The following is a 24,196-nucleotide window of genomic DNA, read 5'->3' as shown; positions in this document are numbered from 1 at the left end:
ATACATTAGGGAAGGGAGATGGCAGTGGACAGAGGTGATGACAGTTGACTACTCTAGATACAATAGGGAAGGAAATGGTAGTGGATGGAGGTGATGACAGTGGGGTACACTGGATACAACAGGGAAGGAGATGGCAGTGGATGGAGGTGATGACAGTTGACTACTCTAGACACAATAGGGAAGTAGATGACAGTGGATGGAGGTGATGACAGTTGGGTACACTAGATACAATTGGGAAGGAGTCTCCGTATGCTTGGACAGCCACAAGCATGAGTTAGGGATTAGTTTAGGAAAAGAGTTCTGCTTGTAGGGGGGATTTGTCAGAGGAAAAATTTTGTGTGTAAGAAGGAGAGGTTTGGGGTGGGGGAGGATTTATACTATAAGGGGAAAAAATATGTGGGGGGGATTTGTGCTGTGCCAGGGACACATGGAGGGGAGGATTTGTGCTGGAGCGATTTGTTCTGTGAAGTTGGAGATGGAGTGGAGGTTTTGGGCTGGGGGGATTTGTGTTGTGAAGGGGGAGATGAAGGGGTGGGTTTGTGCTGGGGGGGGGGTGCATTTGTGCTTTGGGGAAGATGAGGAAGGATTTATGATAAGATACAGGAATTGTGCTGGAAGGGGGAGGTGGAGGCAAGGGTTTGTCCTAAGGGGGATTTGTGCAGAGATGGGGGCTTTGTGCTATAAGGGAGGGTTTGTGCTGGGAGGGGGGATTTGGGGGAAGGGGGGTTTAAAGAGAATTTTTGTAAGAAGGAGGGGTTTTGGGGGGATTTATTGCTGAAAAGGGGAATATGGGGGGTTTGAGCTGAGAGGGGGAGAGGAGGGAGAAGGAGGGAATGGTTTGTGCTGAGAGGAGGGATTTGTGCAGGGATGGGAGGAACAGAGAGGCGGGTTTCTGCTGAGAAGTGGATTTTTTTTGCTGGAAGGGGGTAAGGATGGTGGGTGCAGTTTGCCATCTTTGTAATGGGCACTGGATGACCTTCTCCCGGCACTGCATGCAAGCTGAGGCCGCTCTTTACCTTTTATGCACCTGGGCTGGTCAGGAGTAGTGGTGATCCTTTCCTCTTTACATTTACTAGCCCCCTGGATTGGTATCAGGATAAACCTGCACCCCATGTTCTGGGACACAGGGATATGTTATCACCTCTACTTTGAGCGGCACCAAAAGCAAACAGATGCTTTAGACTTAGTTATAGGAGCAGAAGTACATTGATTGCTGCTTGTGATAGTGGGCAGCCTCTGTACTATTATGGAAGAACCAGCTATTACCAGGAGCCCCTATGGGGGGGGGGGGGGGTAGTGCTACATGTCAGAAGTGACAGATGGTCTTTTATCATAGAAATGCATTGATGTAAAAAATTAGTATAGTGTCCAGCTACAGGATAACTATCTGCCTGGAAGGACGGGAGATAGGAAGAGGAGGAGGGGGGAGATAGGAGAGTGGAAGGAAAACCCAAAAAATAGGAGATTAGAATTACTGTCTCATCATCATCATCACAAGAGTTCCAAATCAGAAAGAACGAGAGACTGACAGAGCAGAAAAATACAGTTCAAGGTAAGAGAGAGAGAGACCAATAAAAGACCAGAAAAACACGAGAGAGGGGGTGAGACCGACAAGAGACCAGAGAAAGACAAGGTAAGAGAGGTTTACTTTTTGCACTATAAACAAAAAAAAAGCGTAAATTTTGAAAAAAATAACAATATTTTTCACATTTTTTTATATGAAATTCCCAAATAAAAAAAAATGTAAAAATCAAAATTTTTTAACATTTTTGGCCAATTTGTTTTCTGCTACCTATGTTTGGTAAAAAAAAATCGCAATAAGCGTATTTTGATTGGTTTGCGCAAAAGTTATTGCGTTTACTAACTAAGGGAAAGATTTCTTTGATTTTTGGTGTTTTTTTTTTTAACGAGTAATGGCGGCGATTTGCGATTTTTTTTGCGGGACTGCGACATTGCGGCGGACAGATCGGACCTTTGACTGACATTTTTGACACTTTTGGGGGTAACAGTGACATTTCTACAGTAATCAGTGCTATACATATGCACTGTTACTGTAAAAATGACACTGGCAGGGAAGGGGTTAATTTTATTGGTGATGCAGGGGTTAAATGTGTCCCTAGGGGCATTCTTCTAACTGTAAAGGGGTGTGGCTAGTGATGTAAGCAAAGAGACATACGATCCTACATAGCAGGATCGTATGATCTCTGAAGTTACACCAGGGAGAATGACAGATGGTTGTGTTTACATCAGCCGCCTGCCTTTCCCCCTCTCCAGCGGGAGATCGCGAGTGACCGGCGGACATCAGGTCCGCCGGTCACACGCACGGACTTGTTAGGGAACGAGCGGGGGCGGGAGTGTGCCTCCGGCGGCGCGTGCTCGCCCCCTAGAGGCTCACAGGCTAGCGACGTAGTCCTACGTCACTCTGCCTGTACAGTGTACAAGTGGTTAACCAACCTGGCAGAACGTTTACTCTAGCCTAATAAATGGTCTGCCCTTAGCATTGAGGCTGGGGGGATTTCTTCTTCTCCTTGGGATTACTAACACTCCCAGTTGGGTGTGAATATCCCTAAAAAAAATTCAAAAGCCCCGAATGCCGGAAGGACAACAGTTTATACCCCACTGACCAGTGGTCGCTTTTTTAAAGTTAGACCAATTTCCCCAAGTGATAGAGCAGCCTCCCTTATACTGTGCTGTACTTTCAGTCTGTCTGTACCAGTATTTGAAATTGTGACACGCTGTCTTTATAAGAATTGCATTGCTATGTTTAACCAAGTTTCCCTTTCAGGGCATATTCCAGATATAATAAAGCCAATTCCACTGTTATCCATTGTGCCAGTGATTGTCGGGTCCAGGTACAGGGCGAGTCATCACTGTGAGAAACAGAAGGACCCAAACAGGCCATCTCCACTGGGGGCAGCACTAAAGAGATGGAGTGGGAGAGGGGCAGGGAAGGGGAGAGGGAGGGGGGGACTTTTTATTGATCTGTCTCTCTGTATATAGTATGTAGCTACTATTGTGTGCTCTTTTTCCAGATCATGTCACTGAAGCAAGAGAACTTTCAAAACTTTCAAGAAGACACAACACCTAAAAACAGAGGAAATGGCTTGCAAGGTAAAAACATCCAACTTACAGGACAGAAGTGGTACTGTGCAAAGTCTATACATATGGAATAAGAACAGATACCGAAAATTACACCCAGCATTGAGGACTGAGGATCCAGTTTAGGCAAAGAAGATGATCTTGGAGTTAGTGGGGGTTACTGTAACGGATCAACTGGCACCCCGACTGGGTACCTCAGTTGACAGATGCTCCTAGTGCTTCCCGAGGGCTCCAAGCACTCCACCAGACACTATAACCACTGCAGACCCCACGAACCGCCGCAGCTTGTTTGGAGTCTCGCCGTCTCCTACCCACCCTGGACCTACGACAAGGCTCCAGGTTCTAATGGGGGAACCTCTCTTTCCCCAGAGAGTGCAGCAGGAACAGGAACAAGCTCTTACAAGAGCTTAGTGATTATTCAAGGGAGTATGAAGAGCATAGCAATCCCTTGTAGCAGGTTTCCCCAATAAGAGACAGGACTCTAGATTGAGGGTGAAGTACAACTCTTTATTGAACAGTCACACAGAATTTATATACAGCATTGACCTTCCCCTCCTGATCAAATTACCACACACAGATCAGGGGTTGCCTTATTACATTATCATATGTAGATGGAATTGTATACAGAAACAGAATTAACCTGAGCTAATTATCTAGCCATCTGGACAGAACAATGTGAGGTCATTAACATTTAACAATGGGACAGGCAGACTTAACACAATCCACATTCCATCTCAATAGATAGACAACAGGACAAAACTGTCAATGACAGTCTGCCGTCTCTTATAATGAAATTCATGGAATACACATCTACGTATTACTATGATTATTTAGGAGTCAGACTTCATGGCAACAGGCTATAGGTCTCACAGTGTAAAGTGGGATTACATCTTCATAGTTCTTGAGAGATAATGTTGATAAATATTACTCTCCCATTTGAAGTTATCCAAACCATTTTCTCAGTGTTCCTTCTGTCTTTCACTCCCAGTGACGGTGAATACCGTCACAGTTACTTTGATAAGTCAGAAGTTAGTGTTCTGTCTTATAGTTGTCATTTCCCTAAAATGGTTCCTCAGTAATAATATGAAATGTGGGGCCCACACAAGATTTATAGGGCTCCATGGTGGCACTTCCACCTATTTTTTCTCTGTTTTTTTTACTAGGAGTCATCATGAAAGGAAAGATCCCCTGGTCCTCCACCACCCTCATCTCCCTGTCAGCACTCTACACTGGACTTCTCTTCATCATCATCATCCTCATCGTCACCATCACACGTGAGTGCGCAGTCAACACATTTGTCTTCCTGTTTAGTACACTGCTCAAAAAAATGAAAGAACACTTTGAAAACACATCAGATATAAAAGGGGAAAAATCTCATGCTGGATATCTATACTGGTATGGACTGGGTAATGTGTTAGGATCTATACTGGTATGGACTGGGTAATGTGTTAGGGTCTATACTGATATGGACTGGGTAATGTGTTAGGATCTATACTGGTATGGACTGGGTAATGTGTTAGGATCTATACTGGCATGGACTGGGTAATGTGTTAGGATTAATATTGGTATGGACTGGGTTATGTGTTAGGATCCATACTGGTATGGACTGAGTAATGTGTTAGGATCTATACTGGTATGGACTGGGTAATGTGTTAGGATCTATACTGGTATGGACTGGGTAATGTGTTAGGATCTATACTGGTATGGACTGGGTAATGTTATAGGATCTATACTGGTATGGACTGAGTAATGTGTTAGGATCTATACTGGTATGGACTGGGTAATGTGTTAGGATCTATACTGGTATGGACTGAGTAATGTGTTAGGATCTATACTGGTATGGACTGGGTAATGTTATAGGATCTATACTGGTATGGACTGAGTAATGTGTTAGGATCTATACTGGTATGGACTGGGTAATGTGTTAGGATCTATACTGGTATGGACTGGGTTATGTGTTACAATCTATACTGGTATGGACTAGGTATTGTGTTAGGATTAGTGATCGACCGATATCATTTTTTTGTTGCCGAAACCGATACCGATATTTTGGCCAATGCATATCGTGTTTGACCGGTATGCGCCGATATTTTCATACATTTAACATTTTTTTTTTCTTGACAGGTACTCGTGTGGAAGGATCTGGGGGGTCTAAAAGACCCCACACCCCTCCTAGCTGTTTTAAATGCTGTCATTTTTTTCAATCTGGTGATAGTACCCGGAAGTGATGTCACGACATCACTTCCAGGTTTTTGCATGGAGACCCGATCAGAGCCAAATGCGGCTTTGATCGGGTCTTCGGTGGCTGTGTAGGCTGGTTGCCCGGGTCTCCCGGTGGGATGGGAGACCCAGGTGAGCCGTGGAAGGCAGCAGGAGGGAGGGGGGGGGACGTCCCCTCCCGCTCCTTGTAATGACAGCCGAGTGGCTTCTCAGCCGCATCAGTTGTCATTACAAGACAGTCGACCCTCGGGTATAGACACCGGTACCAGGGTGATGCCTCTAGCTGCAGGCATCACTTCGGTACATGCACTTTCCCGAAATATCGGCAATATCGGTAACCTCAGGGGCTGATTTCGATATATCGGGGAAGTGTATATCGGCCCCCGATATATCAGCTTTGCCGATAATTGGTCGATCCCTAGTTAGGATCTCTATTGATACGGACTGGGTAATGTGTTAGGTAGGAAAGGATGCCACATTGTTTGATGGAAATTAAAATTATCACCCGACAGAGGGCTGAATTCAAAGACACCCCGAAAATCAAAGTGAAAAAACTATTCAGCAGGCTAATCCATTTTGCTGAAATTTCATTGCAGCAAATCAAAATGGTACTAAGTAGCATGTATGGCCCCCATGTGCCTGACAACATCAGGGCATGCTTCAAATGAGACAACGGATGGTGTCCTGGGGTATTTCCTCCCAGATCTGGACTAGGGCATCACTGATCTGCTGAACAGACTGAGGTGCAACCTGGAGAGTCAGATGGATCGAAACATAATGTTCCAGGGATGTTCTGTTGGATTTAGGTCAGATGAGCATGGGGGTCATTCATTAGTATCAATTCCTTCATCTTCCAGGAACTGGCTGCATACTCTCGCCACATGAGGCTGGGCATTGTCGTGCACCAGGAGGAACCCAGGACCCATTGCAACAGCGTAGGGTCTGACAATGGGTCCAAGGAGTTCATCCTGATACCTAATGGCAGTCAAGGTGCCATTGTCTAGCATGTAGAGGTCTGTGCATGCCTCCATGGATATGCCTCCCCAGACCATCACTGACCCACCACCAAACCGGTCATACTAAACAATGTTACTGGCAGCATAACCTTCTCGATTGCTTCTCCAGGCCCTCATCTGTGAAAAGCACAGGGCGCCAGTGGCAGACCTGCTAATTCTGGTGTTCAATGGCAAATGCCAATTGCGCTCCACAGTGCTAGGCAGTGAACACATGGTCCCCTAAAGGACGTTGGCCCTCAGGCCACCCTCAAGAAGCTTGTTTATGATTGTTTGGTCAGAGACATTCACACCAGTGGGCTACTGGAGGTAATTTTGTAGGGCTCTGGTAGTGCTCATCCTGTTCCTCCTTGCACAAAGGAGCAGATACTGGTCCTTCTGATGTGTTAAGGACCTTCTACGGCCCTGTCCAGCTCTCCTAAAGTAACTGCCTGTCTCCTGGAATCTCCCCCATGCTCTTGAGACTGTGCTGGGAGAAACAGCAAACCTTCGGGAAATGGTACGTATTGATGTGCCATTCTGGAGGAGTTTGACTGCCTGTGCAACCTCTATAGGGTCCAGATATCGCCTCATGCTTCCAGTAGTGACACTGAGCCACTGCAATCTCCTTCCCTATTGTATCTAGTGTACCCAACTGTCATCACCACCATCCACTGCCATTTCCTCCTGTAATGTATCTAATGTACCCCACTGTCATCACCTTCGTCCACTGCCATCTCCTTCCCTATAGTATCTAGTGTACCCAACTGTCATCACCTCCATCCACAGCCATCTCCCTTACCTATTGTATCTAATGTAGCCAACTATTATCACCTCCATCCACTACCACCTCCTCCCCTATTGTATCTAATTTACCCAACTGTCATCATTTCCATCCACTTCCATCTCCTGCTATATTGTATCTAGTGTGTCCGACTGTCATCACCTCCATCCACTGCCATCTCATTCCCTATTGTATCTAGTGAACCCAACTGTCATCATATCCATCCACTGCCATCTCCTCCCTTATTGTATCTAGTGTACCCCACTGTCATCACCTCCATCCACTTCCATCTCCTTCCCTATTGTATCTAGTGTACCCAATTTCATCACCATCTACTGCCCTGTTGTATCTAGTGAACCCAACTGTCATCATCTCCATCCACTGCCATCTTCTTCCCTATTGTATCTAGTGTACCCGACTGTCATCATCTCCATCCACTACCATCTCCTTCCCTATGGTATCTAGTGTACCCCACTGTCATCACCTCCATCCACTTCCATCTCCTTCCCTATTGTATCTAGTGTACCCAATTTCATCACCATCTACTGCCCTGTTGTATCTAGTGTACCCAACTGTCATCATCTCCATCCACTGCCATCTTCTTCCCTATTGTATCTAGTGTACCCAAATATCATCACCTCTATCCACTGCCATCTTCTTCCCTATTGTATCTAGTGTACCCAATTTCATCACCATCTACTGCCCTGTTGTATCTAGTGTACCCGACTGTCATCATCTCCATCCACTACCATCTCCTTCCCTATGGTATTTAGTGTACCCAAATATCATCACCTCTATCCACTGCCATCTTCTTCCCTATTGTATCTAGTGTACCCGACTGTCATCATCTCCATCCACTACCATCTCCTTCCCTATGGTATCTAGTGTACCCAATTGTCATCACCTCTATCTACTGCCTTCTTCTTTGATCTTGCATCTAGTGTACTAGTGTACCCAACTGTCTTCAACAGTATCCTCTTCCATCTTGCTCCCTATTGTATCTAGTTTTCCCAACTGTCATCACCTCCATCCACTGCCATCTCCTTCCCTATTGTATCTAGTGTGCCCAAATGTCATCCGCTCCAACCACTGCCATCTCCTCCCTTATTGTATCTAGTGTACCCAACTGCCATCACCTCCAACCACTGCCATCTCCTTCCCTATTGTATCTAGTTTACCCAACTGTCATCATGTTAAAGCCATAAGTCGTGCCATGTGGAAAACATTTGCAAAATATGTATATCTGTTCGAACAGCACCCCATCTTCACACATGTAAGGAATAACGCCCTAAACTAACTGACCTGTTCAATGTTATAGGAGGACATTATGTCTGAGTTTCTTGCAGATGTACCAATAAGAAATACTTGAGTATATGGGAACACATAGGATAATGAGATCACCTTTGTCAGTTTGAACTCAGGATGGAACGGCTATTTAATAAACAGTTTCTGTTCTTCCCATATCCACACTTCATCTAGGAGAAATTGTTTAATCGTGTATTTTTTCCGTTGTCGGTCATGTGATTATTTTTGTTCTTTATAAGAGAATGCTTACTATTACAATAATTCTGTACTAATACAATAACATCTGGGACTTTCCGTCCCAGGTTCCCATTTCCGGATTTTGTTTCTGTTTTCTCATTCTGGTGAAAAGTAAAAATCTCTGCAATATTGTGCAAGTAATAATTGTGCTCACCTAGAACACGTTTACTTTATACATATTATCAGTGTGGGATCTCCTGGTTGGAATGGGAATGTGGAGGGTTGGAGAAGAATGTGAGGGGGGGGGGGGTATCCACAGAGCAATTTAAGGTCCTTGACATTGAAACTAAAACTGTTTTTTTTTTCTGTGTCTGGGGCAGGTGGGGGGGTGAATCAGACTGAACACAACCTTGAGGAGAAGCTGAGGAACCTGAGTATTGAAATACACTCCAGATTGAGCCAATTATATGAGGATGGTAAGGGGAATGCACGGGTGATGCTTGATGAGGGATTGGCCAAATCATCTCATTCTATGAATGTTCTCCTCCACCAGATCTCCAGATGACAGAGAAACTGACAACCATTGAAAGCTTCATAAAGGACTTCAAATGTAGGTGTGGGGGTCTGGAGATGTCCAGAGTGGGGGGTGCATAAATTATAACTTGTAATTTACCCTATTAAGTGCTGACCCCAGCAAGTGCTGTCAGTTGCTGAGACACAGAGGTTATGGGCGAGATACAAAGAAAAACAGATCCCCTTACATGTTTAATGACCAGCCACTGCCGCCTTTCTATCTTTTTCTGAGGACCACCAAGCCAACAACACAGTCAAAATTATTTTCTGGTTTCGGAGGAAGAGCAAGTGATTATATTGGTGGTTTAACCTTGAAGTTTCCAAACCCCAGCAGATGTATTTCTTTATAGGGTACCAGAAATGTGTTTATAGTTTAGCCTCTGCCTCCTTATATTGATTCTTCCAGGCCACCATAGAATTAGTGCTTGTATCGATCGGCTTCCATTAGTGTTAAACAAGTTTTGCATTCCCATAACAGTCTAAAGCAATGGGCTCCAAACTGCGGCCCTTTGCTTGCTTTTATCTGGCACTATTTCGCCCATAGATACCAACAATAGGGCACAATCCCCCCCCCTGACACCAATGAAGGTGCACAATTCCTTCTAGTGACGCCAACGATTGGTCACAATTCCTCCCAAGGACACCAACGTTGGAGCACAATTCCTTCCAAGGACACCAACGTTGGAGCACAATTCCTTCCAAGGACACCAACGTTGGAGCACAATTCCTTCCAAGGACACCAACGTTGGAGCACAATTCCTTCCAAGGACACCAACGATGTAGCACAATGATGCCAATTATAGGGACACAATTCCTCCCAATGGCACCAAGGATGGGGTGTTGTTTATTCCCACTCATGTTGGGACCTTTTCTACTCCCACTGGCAACAGTTCGGCCCCCCTAAAATCTGAAGGACAGTAAACTGGCCCTTTGTTTAGAAATTTTGGCGACCCCCTGGTCTATAGCAAACTTACTTAACCACTTCCCCACTGCTCACTGTGCTGCTGCTACTGCGGCACAGTGGCTCGTTATCGTCTGGCGACGTAGGTCTACATCACCAGACATTCCCCTCTCTCCCGCTCCCGGTGTTTTCAGTCACAGCGGGAGTCGGGCCAGGGGAGAAGCGGCGGCGATCGCCGCTGCTCTTCCCCGATCGTCGGGGAATCTAGTTTGGAGATCCGCCCGCTTGTGTAAACAGAGCGGGCGGATCTCCTCAGTGACAGGGAGTGACAGATCGCAGTGTTCAGCATAGCTGAACATGCGATCTGTCCCTGTGTCACACAGTCACCTCCCCCCCACACACGTTAGTAAGCACCAGGCATACATTAACCCCTCCCTCTCCAATAAACTTAACCCCTTCCCATGCCAGTGTCATTTTTACAGTAACAGTGCATATGTATAGCACTGATTACTGCAGTAATGTCACTGGTACCCCCAAAAGTGTCAAAAATGTCAGTCAAGGGTCCGATCTGTCCGCCGCAATGTCGCAGTCCCACAAAAAAAATCGCAGATCACCGCCATTACGCGTTAAAAAAAACCCACCAAAAATGACAGAAATCTTTCCCTTAGTTAGTAAACGCAATAACTTTTGCGCAAACCAATCAAAATACGCTTATTGCTATTTTTTTTTACCAAACATAGGTAGCAAAAAACAAATTGGCCAAAAATTTTAAAAAAAATTGATTTTTACATTTTTTGGGGGGGAATTTCATATAAAAAATTTTTAAAAATATTGTTATTTTTTCAATATAAACGCTCTTTTTTTGTTTATAGCGCAAAAAGTAAAAATCGCACAGGTGATCAAAAGAAAAGCTCTGTTTGTGGGAAAAAAAGGACGTAAATTTCGTTTGGGTACGGCGTTGCACGACTGCGAAATTGTCAGTTAAAGTCACACAGTGCCGAATCGCAAAAAGTGGCCCAGACGTAAGACAGCAAAATCCTCCGGTGGTAAAGTGGTTAACTTCTTTACCCTAGAGGAACCCTTAAAATCATTCTGAGTTGTCAAGGAGCCCCTGCTAAAACCAATTAATTGGCTGATGGGAAAAATTCTCCTTACATTGATGGTCAGTTAGAAACCCTTACAGCGGTGGGCAGAATGCCATCCTTAAAGACAAATAAAAAGATCTCTGGTGTCATGCTGCTGGCTCTGCCAAATGGAGTCTGCCCTGGAAAAATGAAGACACCGTCATATCGGAGGTCCGTCAGCCGCAACTCAAGGAACCCCTTAGCAACCTCACGAGGAACCTTAGTTGACAATGCCAGACCTATAGCAATGCAAAACCAGCTTGAAGCAGGTCAATAGCAGGTCAGAAGGTGGTCAACCTTGTGTCAGATGCACCTGCCAATTCATTCTGAATGATCTGACTTTAAACTGGTTCCATCGTTTTAAGCTCAAAGCCTGTCAACACAGACCTTAGGGAAAAAAACTGTGATGAAATGACTCTATATACTGCACATTCAGTCTTTGCCTTTTAAACGTATACAGTATATACCAGCAATAGCGTCTGGGAAGATGAATGTATGTATAGTTCTGAGGGCTGGCTGATGGCTAAGTTTGGTTTATTTGTAGACTAATGCCGGTTTTCTTGTCTCTACAGCTGCCAGAGTGATAACTAAAGTGGCAGAGAGTGCATCAATGATGAGGCGTTATTTATCCCCTGATATATTAGGTAATGGCAGGATGGGGTGGGCATGCCGAGGGGGTGATATGGGGAATTTCGTCATCTTAGTAAAAACTGCTAATTTTCCCTATTTCAGCAGTAGGGATGATCGAACGGTTCTGGTCCCATTGATTTCAATGGGGTTCTGAAATCCGGACCGAACTTTCGGGAAGTTCGGGTGTTCTGGTCGAACCGAACTTTTGAAAAGTTCGATCATCCCTATTCAGCAGGTGCTGATTGTGGGGTCTACATAAGTAGGGTGGTGGACTTACCTGAGATTGGGTGTGGTTTTTTGAAATATGAGAGTATATCCAGATGCTCTTTCTGTGAAATATCTCCAAGGATCATCCCAACCCTCCATCCATCATATTGGTGACCTAACCCCAATATTATTCAGTGTATCTCTCTCTATTACAGGATCCTTTTCCAGTGACAATCAGAGGATTTTATCAGCTGTGAGCAAAATAAAAGCCAAGATCCAGAAAATAAATGGTGAGTTCATCGCCTTCCAGCTACAAAGACCCACCGAACCTTCATTTCCCAGAATACCCCTTGATATCCACTAGCCATCCTCCCTTTCTGCTCTCCTCTACTTTTTATCTCTTTATCCCTTCTCTTTTTTCCATCTTCACCTCTGTCTCTTCTCTTCCCTTTTCTATCCCCCCCCTCTTTCTCTTTCTACCCTCTTTACCCTTCCTTCTCTTATCCCTCTACCCTTCTCTCCCCCCTCCTAACTGTTCTCCCCACCCCTCTCTCTTATTTTTCTCTCTATTTCTCCTCTCTCCTCACTCTCTCTTTTCCGTCTCTCCCCCCTCTCTTTCCCCTTCTTTCCCTCATCCCTCCTTTCTTACCCTTCTCTACCCCCTCTCCCCTATCTCCCCCTCTCCCTCTCTATTGTCCCCCTCTCCTTCTCTCTGCTATTCTCTTTATTTCTCCTCCTCTCCCTCTCTCCCCCCCTTCTTTAATCTCTGCCTCTTCTTCTCCTTCCCTCTCTCCCTCACTTTCTTCTCTCCCCCTTTTCCCCTCCTCTTCTCCCCCCTTCTATCCCCCCTCCCCCCGCCTATCTCCCCTCTTCACCCTCTTCTCTACCCCCCTCTCCCCTCCTCTTCTCTTTCCCCTCCCCCTCCACCTTCTCCCTAACTCTTCCCTCTCTCTCTTTCCCCCTCCATCTCCCTCCCTCCTTTCTCTCCCCTCCCTTCTTTTTTCTTTTTCTCCCCCACACCTACTCCCCCTCTCTTTCTCTCTTTTTTTTCTCTGTTACTCCCCCATCTCTCTTCCTTCCCCACTCTCTCTCTATCTCTCCCCATCTCTTTCCCTTCTCTCTTTTTCTCTTTTTCTCTTTCTCTACTTTACATTTCTCTCTCTCTCTCTTCCCCCTCTCTCTCATCCCCCTCTCTCCTCTCTATTTCCACTCCCCCCCCCCTCTCCTTTCTCTGCCCATCTCTCTCTCTTTCACTCCCTCCCTCTCTATTTTCTCTCTTACTTTCTCTCTCTTTTGCCTCTTCCCTGCTCTTCCCCTCCCTCCCCCTTTGTCTGTTTGCTCTCTCCCTCTCTTTCCCACCCTCTTTCTTTTCTCTTGCCCTCTCTCTCTCACTTTCTTATCTCCCCCTCGTCCCTCCTCCCCTTCTCTCCCCCCTCTTCTCCCCCCTACTCTCCCCCCTCTCCCCCTATTCTCCTCTCCCCCTATTCTCCCCTACACTTCACTCCCTCTCTCTCTCCCCCTCTCTCTTCACTCCTTATTCTCCTTCTATCTTTTTCTCTATCTCTCCCCTCTCTTCTTTTTCTTTACTTCTTCCCCACACCTCCTCCCCCTTTCTCTATCTCTTTTACATACCCCCTCTCTTTCTCCCCTTTCTCTCTCTTTCCCTCTCTTTTTGTTTCTTCCCCTCTCTCTCCCTTCTCCCCCCTTTCCCTTTTCTCTACTGTGTATTTCTCCCTCTTCCCTCTCTCTCTCACCCCCTCTCTCCTCTCTATTTCCACTTTCTTTTCCTTCCTTTTCTCTCTCCTCTCAGCTTTTCTCCTCCACTCTCTCTCCCCCCCTCTCCTTTACTCCCCCCCTCTCCCTCACTTTCTTCTTCCCGTTATCTCCCCCCCCGTCTTCAAATCCCCCCTCTCTCCCCCTTCTCCTCTCCCCACCCCCTACTCTCCCCCTCTCCCCCATTCCCCTCTCCCCTCCCCACCCCCTACTTCCCTACTCTTCCCTCTCTCTTTCTTCCCCCTCCCTCTCCCTCCCTGTCATCCTCTCCTCCCTCTTCCATCCTCATCTCTCTCCCCACTCTTTACTCTTCTTTCTGCTTCTATCTTTTTACTCTGTCTATCTCTCCCCTCTCTTCTTTTTTCTCCCCCCCCCATCTCTCTGTCTCTTTTCCATTCCCCCGTTCTTTCTCCTATCTCTTATTCCCTCTCCTCTCTGTTTCTCCCCCATCTCTCTTCCTCCCTCACTCTCTCCTCTCTATCTCTGCCCCTCTCTTTCCCTTCTCCCCCTCCTCTCTATTTCCCCTTTCTTCTCTTTCTCCACCCTCTCTTTTCTCTGCCCATCTCTCTCTCTAACCCCCTCCCTCCCCCTCTCTCTCTTTTCTCTCCCCCTCTCTCTCTTTTCCATTTTCCCCTCTCCCTCCTCCTCCTTTCTCCCTTTTCTCTCTCCCTCTCTCTGTCCCCCCCACCGCCTCCCCTCTTGCTATCTCCCCCCACCCTCCCTATTTATTTTCTTTCTCACCCCCTCCCCCTCCCTTTCCTTCCCTCTCACCCCCCCCCCCTCTATATTTTCTTTCCATTCCCCTCTTTCTTTTCCCCATTTCCCAGGCACAGTGGACCCATTGTGTGGTGAAGACTGGATACATTACGGCTTCAGCTGTTATTTCCAATCGCGGAGTGTACGTTCCTGGGAGCATGCCCAGGCATACTGTGAGAAAAAGAAGGCACACCTGGTGGTCATCAATGGGGAAGAGGAGATGGTGAGAATAAACGGGTTGATTCTTGTGCTCCTCTATGCCCCTTATTGGTTTAAATTCACTTTGCTCATGTAGCCTGATATCCATGATTTAAGGGCTAAGCACTATCAACTGCCATATCCCCGTCTATTATGAACTCCTCACTGGGGCACAAAATGTTGGTGTTAATTTAAAAGAAAAACAGTGATACATGCAAAGTATGGTATTAAGAATGTAGTCAGCATTTACCCTGCACTGGTCTGAATTCAGTAAGGGAAGCCGGATGGGTGTTACACACTCTGAGTTTAGAATAAGGTGACAATAAGTGGTTAAGAGGAGGGGGGGTCGCAATTGGCAAGCAGACAAAGGATCTATTGTAGATGTTAACAGATGTACCACACACATCACATAGGAAAACAAAGTCCAATATTTAAGGGACACTGCCTGCTTTTTTTCCCTCTGTCTGACTGACAGGCCTCTCAATGAGCCCCACTGGATTCCCAGGAAGGTGTGTCCATGATGGTCTCTCCACGATCCCAACTAAATTCCCATTGAGGGTGCCTTCATGTTGGTCTCTACATCATCCCCTCTGAATTCCCAGTGAAGTGTCTCCATTATGGTCTCTCCATGATCCCTGTTGAATTTCCAGGGAAGTGCCTCCATGATGGTTTCTCCATAATCCTCACTAAATTCCCAGTGAAGTGCCTCCATGATGGTGTCTCCATGATCCCCACTGAATTCCCAGTGAAGTGCCTTCATGATGGTTTCTCCATGAACCCCACTGAATTCCCAGTGAAGTGCCTTCATGATGGTTTCTCCATGATCCCCACTGAATTCCCAGTGAAGTGCCTCCATGATGGTGTCTCCATGAACCCCACTGAATTCCCAGTGAAGTGCCTCCATGATGGTTTCTCCATAATCCTCACTGAATTCCCAGTGAAGTGCCTCCATGATGGTGTCTCCATAATCCTCACTGAATTCCCAGTGAAGTGCCTTCATGATGGTGTCTCCATGAACCCCACTGAATTCCCAGTGAAGTGCCTCCATGATGGTTTCTCCATAATCCTCACTGAATTCCCAGTGAAGTGCCTCCATGATGGTGTCTCCATGATCCCCACTGAATTCCCAGTGAAGTGCCTTCATGATGGTTTCTCCATGAACCCCACTGAATTCCCAGTGAAGTGCCTTCATGATGGTTTCTCCATGAACCCCACTGAATTCCCAGTGAAGTGCCTTCATGATGGTGTCTCCATGATCCCCACTGAATTCCCAGTGAAGTGCCTCCATGATGGTGTCTCCATGATCCCCACTGAATTCCCAGTGAAGTGCCTTCATGATGGTTTCTCCATGAACCCCACTGAATTCCCAGTGAAGTACCTACATGATGGTGTCTCCATAATCCTCACTGAATTCCCAGTGAAGTACCTCCATGATGGTGTCTCCATGATCCTCACTGAATTCCCAGTGAAGTGCCTCCATGATGATGTCTCCATGATCCTCACTGAATTCCCAGTGAAGTGCCTTTATGATGGTTTCTCCATGAACCCCTCTGAATTCCCAGTGAAGTGCCTCCATGATGGCCTCTCCAGGATCCCTGTTGAATTTCCAGGGAAGTGTCTCCATGATGGTGTCTCCATGATCCCCACTGAATTCCCAGTGAAGTGCCTCCATGATGGTGTCTCCATGATCCCCACTGAATTCCCAGTGAAGTGCCTCCATGATGGTTTCTCCATGAACCCCACTGAATTCCCAGTGAAGTGCCTTTATGGTGGTTTCTCCTTTATCCCCAATAAACTCCCAGGGAAGTGCCTCCATGATGGCCTCTCCATGGTCCCAGCTGAATTCCCAGGAAAGTGTCCCTATGATGGTCTCTCAATGATCCCCACTGTGTTCCCTGGGAATTGCCCCCACAATGGCCTCTTAGTGAACCATGCTAAATTACCAGGGTAGTGTCTCCGTGCTGGTCTCTCAATGATCCACACTGAACTGCCAGGGAAGCATCTCCTTGATGGTCTTACCATGATCCCCACGGAATACCAAGGGAAGTGCCTCCATGATGGTTTCTCCATGAGCCTTGCTGAATTCCCAAGGAAATGTCTCCATGATGTTTTCTCCATGTGCCTGAATTTTTAGGGAAGTGTTTCCATGATGGTCTCATCATGATCCCCACTGAATACCCAGGGAAGTGCCTCCATAATAGTCTCTTCATGGTTTCCACTGAATTCCCAGGGACGTGTCTCCATGATAGCCTCTCAATTAGCATTTCTGAATTCCCAGGGAGGTGCCTGCATGATAGCCTCTCCATGAACCTGGCTGAATTTCTGAGGAAGTCTCTCTATGATAGTCTCTCCGGGAAGGCCCTTAGTTCCAGTGAAGGGAACTCTTAAGGCGTCAGCATACTAAGACATTTTGGACAATTTCATGCTCCCAACTTTGTAAGAACAGTTTGGGGATGGCCCCTTCCTGTTCCAACATGACCAATGCACAAAGCAAGGTCCATAAAGACATGGATGAGTGAGTTTGGGGTGGAGGAACTTGACTGGCCTGTACAGAGTCCTGATAGAACACATTTGGGATAAATTAGAGCAGAGACTGTGAGCCAGGCCTTCTCGTTCACATCAGTGCCTGACTTCACAATTGTGCTTCTTGAAGAATAATCAAACATTCCCATAGACACTCCTAAACCTTGTGGACAGCCTTCCCAGAAGAGTTGAAGCTGTTATAGCTGCAAAGGGTGGGCCAACTCAATATTGAACCCTACGGTCTAAGACTGGGAAGCCATTAAAGTTTATGTGCGTGTAAAGGCAGGCGTCCCAATACCTTACTGGTATACTATAGTGTATATAAGAATAACCTGAACTGAGGCTTACTTGGGAGACTCATACAGGCACAGCGTAGGGAAAGTCCTAGGCCTAAAACAGGTATAACCAGGCTTACATTTTACTCCTCTGCTGCAAAGATTGATGTGACTGGCTCAGTGTTCTCTGTACAGCAATGTGGTATATGTCATAGCTAATGTATAAATGTATAATAATAGTGTGTGATGGGGGTGGGGGGGGGCATTAGAGTGTAAGCTCCCCTATAAAGTGTGGGAATGATTATATAAACCTAGTAAAATCGCTAGATTATTTCAGCCTTTATCAGTTGTATAATTATATTAGATCAGTTCGGCAGAAAGGGTACGCACCACGAGATCTAACAGATCTGGAAAATATGTGTAGAACAGGTAAAGCGACGGGCCATTTGATCTCAAGGTTCTCTACACAATTGTCAGAAGATGAGGGAGACCAACAATTGCCGTTTATCCAAAAATGGGAGCAGGAGTTAAACACCGTGTGGTCAAAAGAGCAGATAAATAAGATCCTGAAATTAGTTCACCAATCATCACTAGATTGTAAGATCCAAGAGACAGGGTATAAAATTCTAACCAGATGGTATAGAGTCCCATCACTATTACACAGAATAAAAGAGGAGGTCTCAGGAAAATGCTGGCGGTGTGGATTGGAGGATGGAAATATGGTACATATTTTTGGGGATGTAAAAGAGTGCGGCCATTTTGGAATAAGATAGCAGTGGCTATAAAACATATAGCCAACGTGGATATACTAGAGGACCCCGCGTTGTGCTTGCTGCATTTGACAGGAAGTTCAGTGCGGAGCTACAGAAGGTCCCTGACTCTGCGTCTGTTGAATGCAGCAAGGGCATGCATACCTATTTTCTGGAAACAGACAGTGATCTCAACTTGGTGGTGGGAAGGTCAACGAGATTTTTAAGATGGAAGAACTGTCCGCCATATTGGGAAATTCAAAGGATCAAGTTAAGTTGAGATGGAGACCCTGGGTGCAATACTTGGAAGCCAATTCTTCTTAAAGGGAGTTTAAGAGAGGGTCACCCTGGGCGGAGCCTGGTCCAGGCCGCGGGGGGACGGTCCCCATACCCCTTCTGGCGTACGGTAATATAGTATGGAATACATCTTCATACGAAGAAATGTTGGGAATGAGTGTATAAAAGTATAAAAACTTTCTTTTTGGTTTTTTTTTTTTTTGGTTTAATTGGGGGGAGGAGGGAGGGGGAGGTAAGGGGGGTGGGGTTTGGTCAGATCATGACAATGTTTGTTTGAAATGTATGTATATATAAAAAATCACCAATAAAGATAGAAATTAAAAAAAAAAATATAAACCTAGTAAATTCCCAGCAGTCACTTTGTAACAATTTGTGTCTTTTATTTTTCTTCAGAATTTTCTACGTAACATTTCATGGGTTTCAGAATGGTGGATCGGTCTCAGGCCTTTCGATGGAACCTGGACTTGGGTAGATGGGACACCTTATGAGACGTCTCCAAAGTAAGACACATGAAAGCATGTCCCCAGTCTCTAACAACCCTTATAGCATATCCCCAGTCTCTGACCATATCCAGTAGTATGTCTGCAGTCACTGACCATCTCCTGTAGTATGTCTGCAGTCTCTGACCGTCTCCTGTAGTCTATCTGCAGTCTCTGACCATCCCCTGTAGTACGTCTGCAGTCACTGACCGTCTCCTGTACTATGTCTGCAGTCTATGACCATCTCCTGTAGTATGTCTGCAGTCTATGACCATCTCCTGTAGTATGTCTGCTGTCTCTGACCGTCTCCTGTAGTATGTCTGCTGTCTCTGACCATCTCCTGTAGTATGTCTGCAGTCTCTGACCGTCTCCTGTAGTACGTCTGCAGTCTCTGACCATCTCCTGTACTGTGTCTGCAGTCTCTGACCGTCTCCTGTACTATGTCTGCAGTCTCTGACCATCTCCTGTACTATGTCTGCAGTCTCTGACCATCTCCTGTACTATGTCTGCAGTCTCTGACCATCTCCTGTACTATGTCTGCAGTCTCTGACCATCTCCTGTAGTATGTCTGCAGTCTCTGACAGTCTCCTGTACTATGTCTGCTGTCTCTGACCGTCTCCTGTAGTATGTCTGCAGTCTCTGACAGTCTCCTGTACTATGTCTGCTGTCTCTGACCGTCTCCTGTACTATGTCTGCAGTCTCTGACCATCTCCTGTAGTATGTCTGCAGTCTCTGACCGTCTCCTGTACTATGTCTGCTGTCTCTGACCGTCTCCTGTAGTATGTCTGCTGTCTCTGACCGTCTCCTGTACTATGTCTGCAGTCTCTGACCATTTCCTGTACTATGTCTGCAATCTCTGACCGTCTCCTGTACTATGTCTGCAGTCTCTGACCGTCTCCTGTAGTATGTCTGCAGTCTCTGACCATCTCCTGTAGTGTGTCTGCAGTCTCTGACCGTCTCCTGTAGTGTGTCTGCAGTCTCGAACATAATTTTTCAGCAATTACTAAATATTATGTGCAGCCCCTTGGTGATGTCAGAGGCCACACTTGGGGCCCCCTGTATGAAGAATGTAGACCAGCCCTGCTGAAATCTATCTTGTTTCCTGCAGGTTCTGGAAGGAAGGAGAGGTCTCCAGCGTATACACTAATGAAGTGTACAGATTGGAGTATTGTGCCTGCTATGGAGATGGGGGTGAATGGGAGAGCCGTATATGTTCCTGGGCCAAACTGTACTTTTGTGAGAAGAAGATATTGTAAGCCCAGGAATTCCCAATAATCCCCCCCCCGTGTTCTCTCCTCTGCCCTGCTTCAGTGATCTGGAATCCACTAACACTATATAGGCCTGACCCCGCATTACATTCTGGGACTTCGACAAGATTTACAGAAGGAAAGGACAACTTACACAATCTTCATTGTAAGAAAAACAGGAACTCCACTCCAGCCAACCAAAAAACAGTGTGTGCGTAGTGGGCGGAGCTCTACTGTTTTCTTTCTTGCGAGATAAAAGAGAATACTAGAAACTGTGCTGAACTGGGTTAGTAGGCTCCTCAGGGGCAGGGAATGTTTTCAATACCCCCTCCTTTATGTCAGTATATTGTACAGTGCAATGTGCCTAGATAGCTTGAATCAATAAACTCAGCAAGCAGTGCCTTTGGATTTACATACAGTTCTTTATGTGACATTGTCTGGGTAGTTCTGGACCCAGGTCAGTTTGTGAAGTCACCAGAGGCTCAGAAATCAAAGAGGGCCCATAGTGTCCTTCACAATTCTACCAACTGCTTTACAGTAAGAGAAATGCCTAAAAGGGATGATCGAACGGTTCGGGTCGACCATCGGTTTTTGCGGAAAAAGTTCGGAATTCAGCAACCAGAACCGACCAAAATGCAATGGGACAGGAACTGGGCTTTAAAAGCCCGTGATTGGACCAGAACCATCAGTAAAAGCCAATTGAGGGGGCAGGAGGATGCTAGGAATGTGATTGGAGTGACTAGGGGGTCCAGAGGCCAATCAGTAGTGAATACGCCCCCCAGTATATAACATAGCCCGCCAAATTCCTAGCATTGTAATACAGGGACATGGAAGAGAGTGGAAGCAGTTCTGTTACTCCTGCTTCAAAAGTGTCATTTAGCAATTATTAGTGTGCGGAAAGGGATATCTAGTGTAGTTAGGGTATTATTTTCCACTATAGTTAGATTCAATAATCTAGTTTCTGTAGGGAAAGTGTTAAGTGTCAGGGTGACCATAGTGTAGTGTAGGGTGAACTGACTCTAGCTGCTATGCCAGGGTGACCAAACTCTTCCATTTCAGGGTGAAAGCCATAGAAAAAAGATTGTTTGTATTAGAATTGCAGTAGAGCAGGGTAGTGGCTCCGCTCCTGTCACACCTATATGTGTGTATGTGTATAAATACATATATGTGTGTGTGTATATATACCCCTACACAGAAGTTCAGATGTTATGCCTGCCTCCAAAGACGTCCACAAGAAAGCCCAATAAACGCCTGCAACAAAAATGGCCAGGTGTGAAAATAGCAGAGCCACTACCCTGCTCTACTGCAATTCTAATACAAACTATCTTTTTTTTCTGGTTCTGGACATGCTACAGAGCTGAAACTTCCCAGGTACACTTTTTAGACCCCCCAGACACTAAATCCAAAGCAATCTCATTTTTTTTTCCAATAATTTTTCCAATAATTGTCTCTCTATCAAAAACGACAATTTTTAAGAACTTTTTTTTGTGTGATTAATAGTCCCTGGGGAATGACCCAGAAACCTGGGCACTTTTTAGGGGCATTTATTGGGCTTTAGGGCTTCAAAATGGTGTTTTTTGATTACCGAAGTTCGGGTCCCATTGATTTCAATGGGGTTCTGGAATCCGGACCCAAACTTTCTGGAAGTTCGGGTGTTCTGGTCGAACCAAACTTTTCAAAAGTTCGATCATCCCTAATGCCTAATTGCATTATTTAATGAAATGGGAGGTGGGGACAGGAAATCTCCCTTCACTGACAGAACATTTGTACAGTATATAACATATACAAGGCATCTGCCCTCCACATTAAAGTATTTTTAAAGCAGACTTCCAGATTCTGAAAAGAAAAGCATTTCTGAAGACCATACAGCCACTAGGTCAGAGTTCTAGGGAAGAGGCCCTTGTCTTCGTCAACATAGCATCAAGGTGCTTGCCAGTGATTTTGCCCTGGCAAGGTGCCCTCCCTATGTTGAGCACACGTGGCCTGTTATGGTTCGGGGGGGGGGGGGGGCAGAACACGCATCGATCTTCCCACTTTCCTGGTCAGCCAGATAACATACCCAGATAGGGGTCTGGTGTGGAATTTGGGGGTGACCCCATTCTGTTTTTAAAAAATGTTTTTCTTTGTAAGGAGCCCCCCTTGAAATCTTTACCAGACCCTCTTCAAGTATAACGATCTGGTATGTTCTTTTAGGGGGAACCCCATGCTTTGGCTGGCTTTTGCATTGCCACGTACGCAAACACATTCTGCTATTCTTGACACCCTAAATAGCTGTACATGGCCACTGCTGTCTTGTCTTCATCAGTGCCTGTTAACCTATGTCCAGTATTTCCTGACTGATTTCCTGATATTGACCCAGCTTGTCCTAACCTGCTCTTGCTATGTGCGTTTACGGAGCTCTACTTGCTTCATGACCATGCTTCTCCTGTTCCTCTTGCTCTAGATCTTCTCATTGGATAATGGCTTGGCTTGTTCTGACCTGCTCTTGCTATCTCCTCTACCAATCTCGGCTTGCTCCATGACCTTGCTTGTGCCTGTTCCTCTTATTTTAGATATGTTCATTCGATACAGACCTGACTTGTCATGACCTGATCTTGCTATCCACCTGTACTGACCTTAGCTTGATCCAAAACCACATTTCTGACTTCTCCTCTTGCTCTGATCTGCTCGTCTGACACCGACTTGGCTTGTCATAACCTGCTCTTGCTATCCACCTGTACTGACCTTAGCTGGCTCCACAACCACACTTCTTTATTATCCTTATGCTCTAGATCTGCTAGTCTGACACTGACCTGGCTTTTCATGACCTGCTATTGCTATCCACTTGTACTGACCTTAGCTCGCTCCACAACTATGCCTCTGTCTTCTCCTCTTGCTCTAGAATCTGTTTGTCTGACACCGACCTGGCATGTCATGACCTGCTCTTGCTATCCACCTGTACTGACCTTAGTTTGCTCCACAACCACCCTTCTATATTCTCCTCTTGCTCTAGATCTGCTAGTTTGACACTGACCTTGCTTTTCATGACCTGCTCTTGCTATCCACTGGTAGTGATGGACGAACATCAGATGGGGCGGTTCGCGAACGCCATCCGCAAACTTTCTCAAATGTTTGCAGACCGCAAGTTCGCGGTGGACCCCATTCACTTCAATAGCAGGCAAACATTAAAAACCTCCAGGTCATATTTGCAGCCACAATATACTTACTAGCTGTGCACACATAGTCCCACAACATGGACACTGACATACCAGAAGTATTGCTATTGGAAAAGTTGCCATAAAAATGTAATCATTTTTTTTTTTTCTAAATCAGCCAGAACTGACAGCAGCCGGTAAATACATGTCAAATACATATAGGGTCCATTCACATATCTGTAAAATGGGTCTGTATCCGTTCCACAATTTAGCAGAACGTTTACAGACCCATTGCTTTTCCGGTCTGAAAAATTAGGCATTCACAGGATAAAGGAGTAAGTGTCGGCCAGTACAGGCCCCAAAAATTAGCCCACATGCGTTTACCTGACAGCAAAGAACTTGGTATTCCATGTCTGGAGGTACATTAGGCATTCACAGGATACAGAAGTAAGTGTCGGCCAGTACAGGCCCCAAAAATTAGCCCACAGGCATCACCTGAGAGCAAAGAACTTGGTATTCTGTGTCTGGAGGTACATTAGGCATTTACAGGATAAAGAAGTAAGTGTCGGCCAGTACAGGCCCCAAAAATTAGCCCACAGGCGTACACCTGGCAGCAAAGAACTTTGTATTCGGTGGCTGGAGGTACATTAGGCATTCACAGGATACAGAAGTAAGTGTCAGCCAGTACAGGCCCCAAAAATTAGCCCACAGGCGTTCACCTAACAGCAAAGAACTTTGTATTCGGTGGCTGGA

At 45.9% G+C, this 24,196-nt stretch overlaps 1 protein-coding gene across 1 annotated transcript; it reads left to right on the top strand.

The window, feature by feature from the left end:
- The first annotated feature begins 1,471 nt into the window (after positions 1-1,471).
- On the top strand, positions 1,472-20,517 carry LOC309552163 (asialoglycoprotein receptor 1-like). Its single transcript, XM_082252976.1, has 10 exons — positions 1,472-1,633; positions 3,033-3,111; positions 4,263-4,373; positions 8,958-9,053; positions 9,131-9,187; positions 11,748-11,819; positions 12,228-12,302; positions 14,613-14,764; positions 18,977-19,083; positions 20,171-20,517. Exons 2-10 carry the CDS (start codon positions 3,036-3,038, stop codon positions 20,316-20,318), a joined length of 894 nt encoding a protein of 297 aa, XP_082109102.1. The 5' UTR covers positions 1,472-1,633; positions 3,033-3,035; the 3' UTR covers positions 20,319-20,517.
- The last annotated feature ends 3,679 nt before the right edge of the window (positions 20,518-24,196 follow it).

This window comes from Pelophylax lessonae (genome assembly GCF_965119305.1).
Source record: "Pelophylax lessonae genome assembly, chromosome: 4".
Taxonomy (NCBI): domain Eukaryota; kingdom Metazoa; phylum Chordata; class Amphibia; order Anura; family Ranidae; genus Pelophylax; species Pelophylax lessonae.
Note: the sequence above shows the minus strand (reverse complement) of the source record. Positions and strands in the feature narration are given on the sequence as shown.

Coding starts and splice junctions, on each gene's coding strand:
- LOC309552163 (XM_082252976.1), top strand. CDS start 3,036: ATGTCACTGAAGCAAGAGAACTTTCAAAACTTTCAAGAAGACACAACA. Junction 3,112..4,262: donor CAGAGGAAATGGCTTGCAAG/GTAAAAACATCC, acceptor TTTTTTTACTAG/GAGTCATCATGAAAGGAAAG. Junction 19,084..20,170: donor CCTTATGAGACGTCTCCAAA/GTAAGACACATG, acceptor TGTTTCCTGCAG/GTTCTGGAAGGAAGGAGAGG.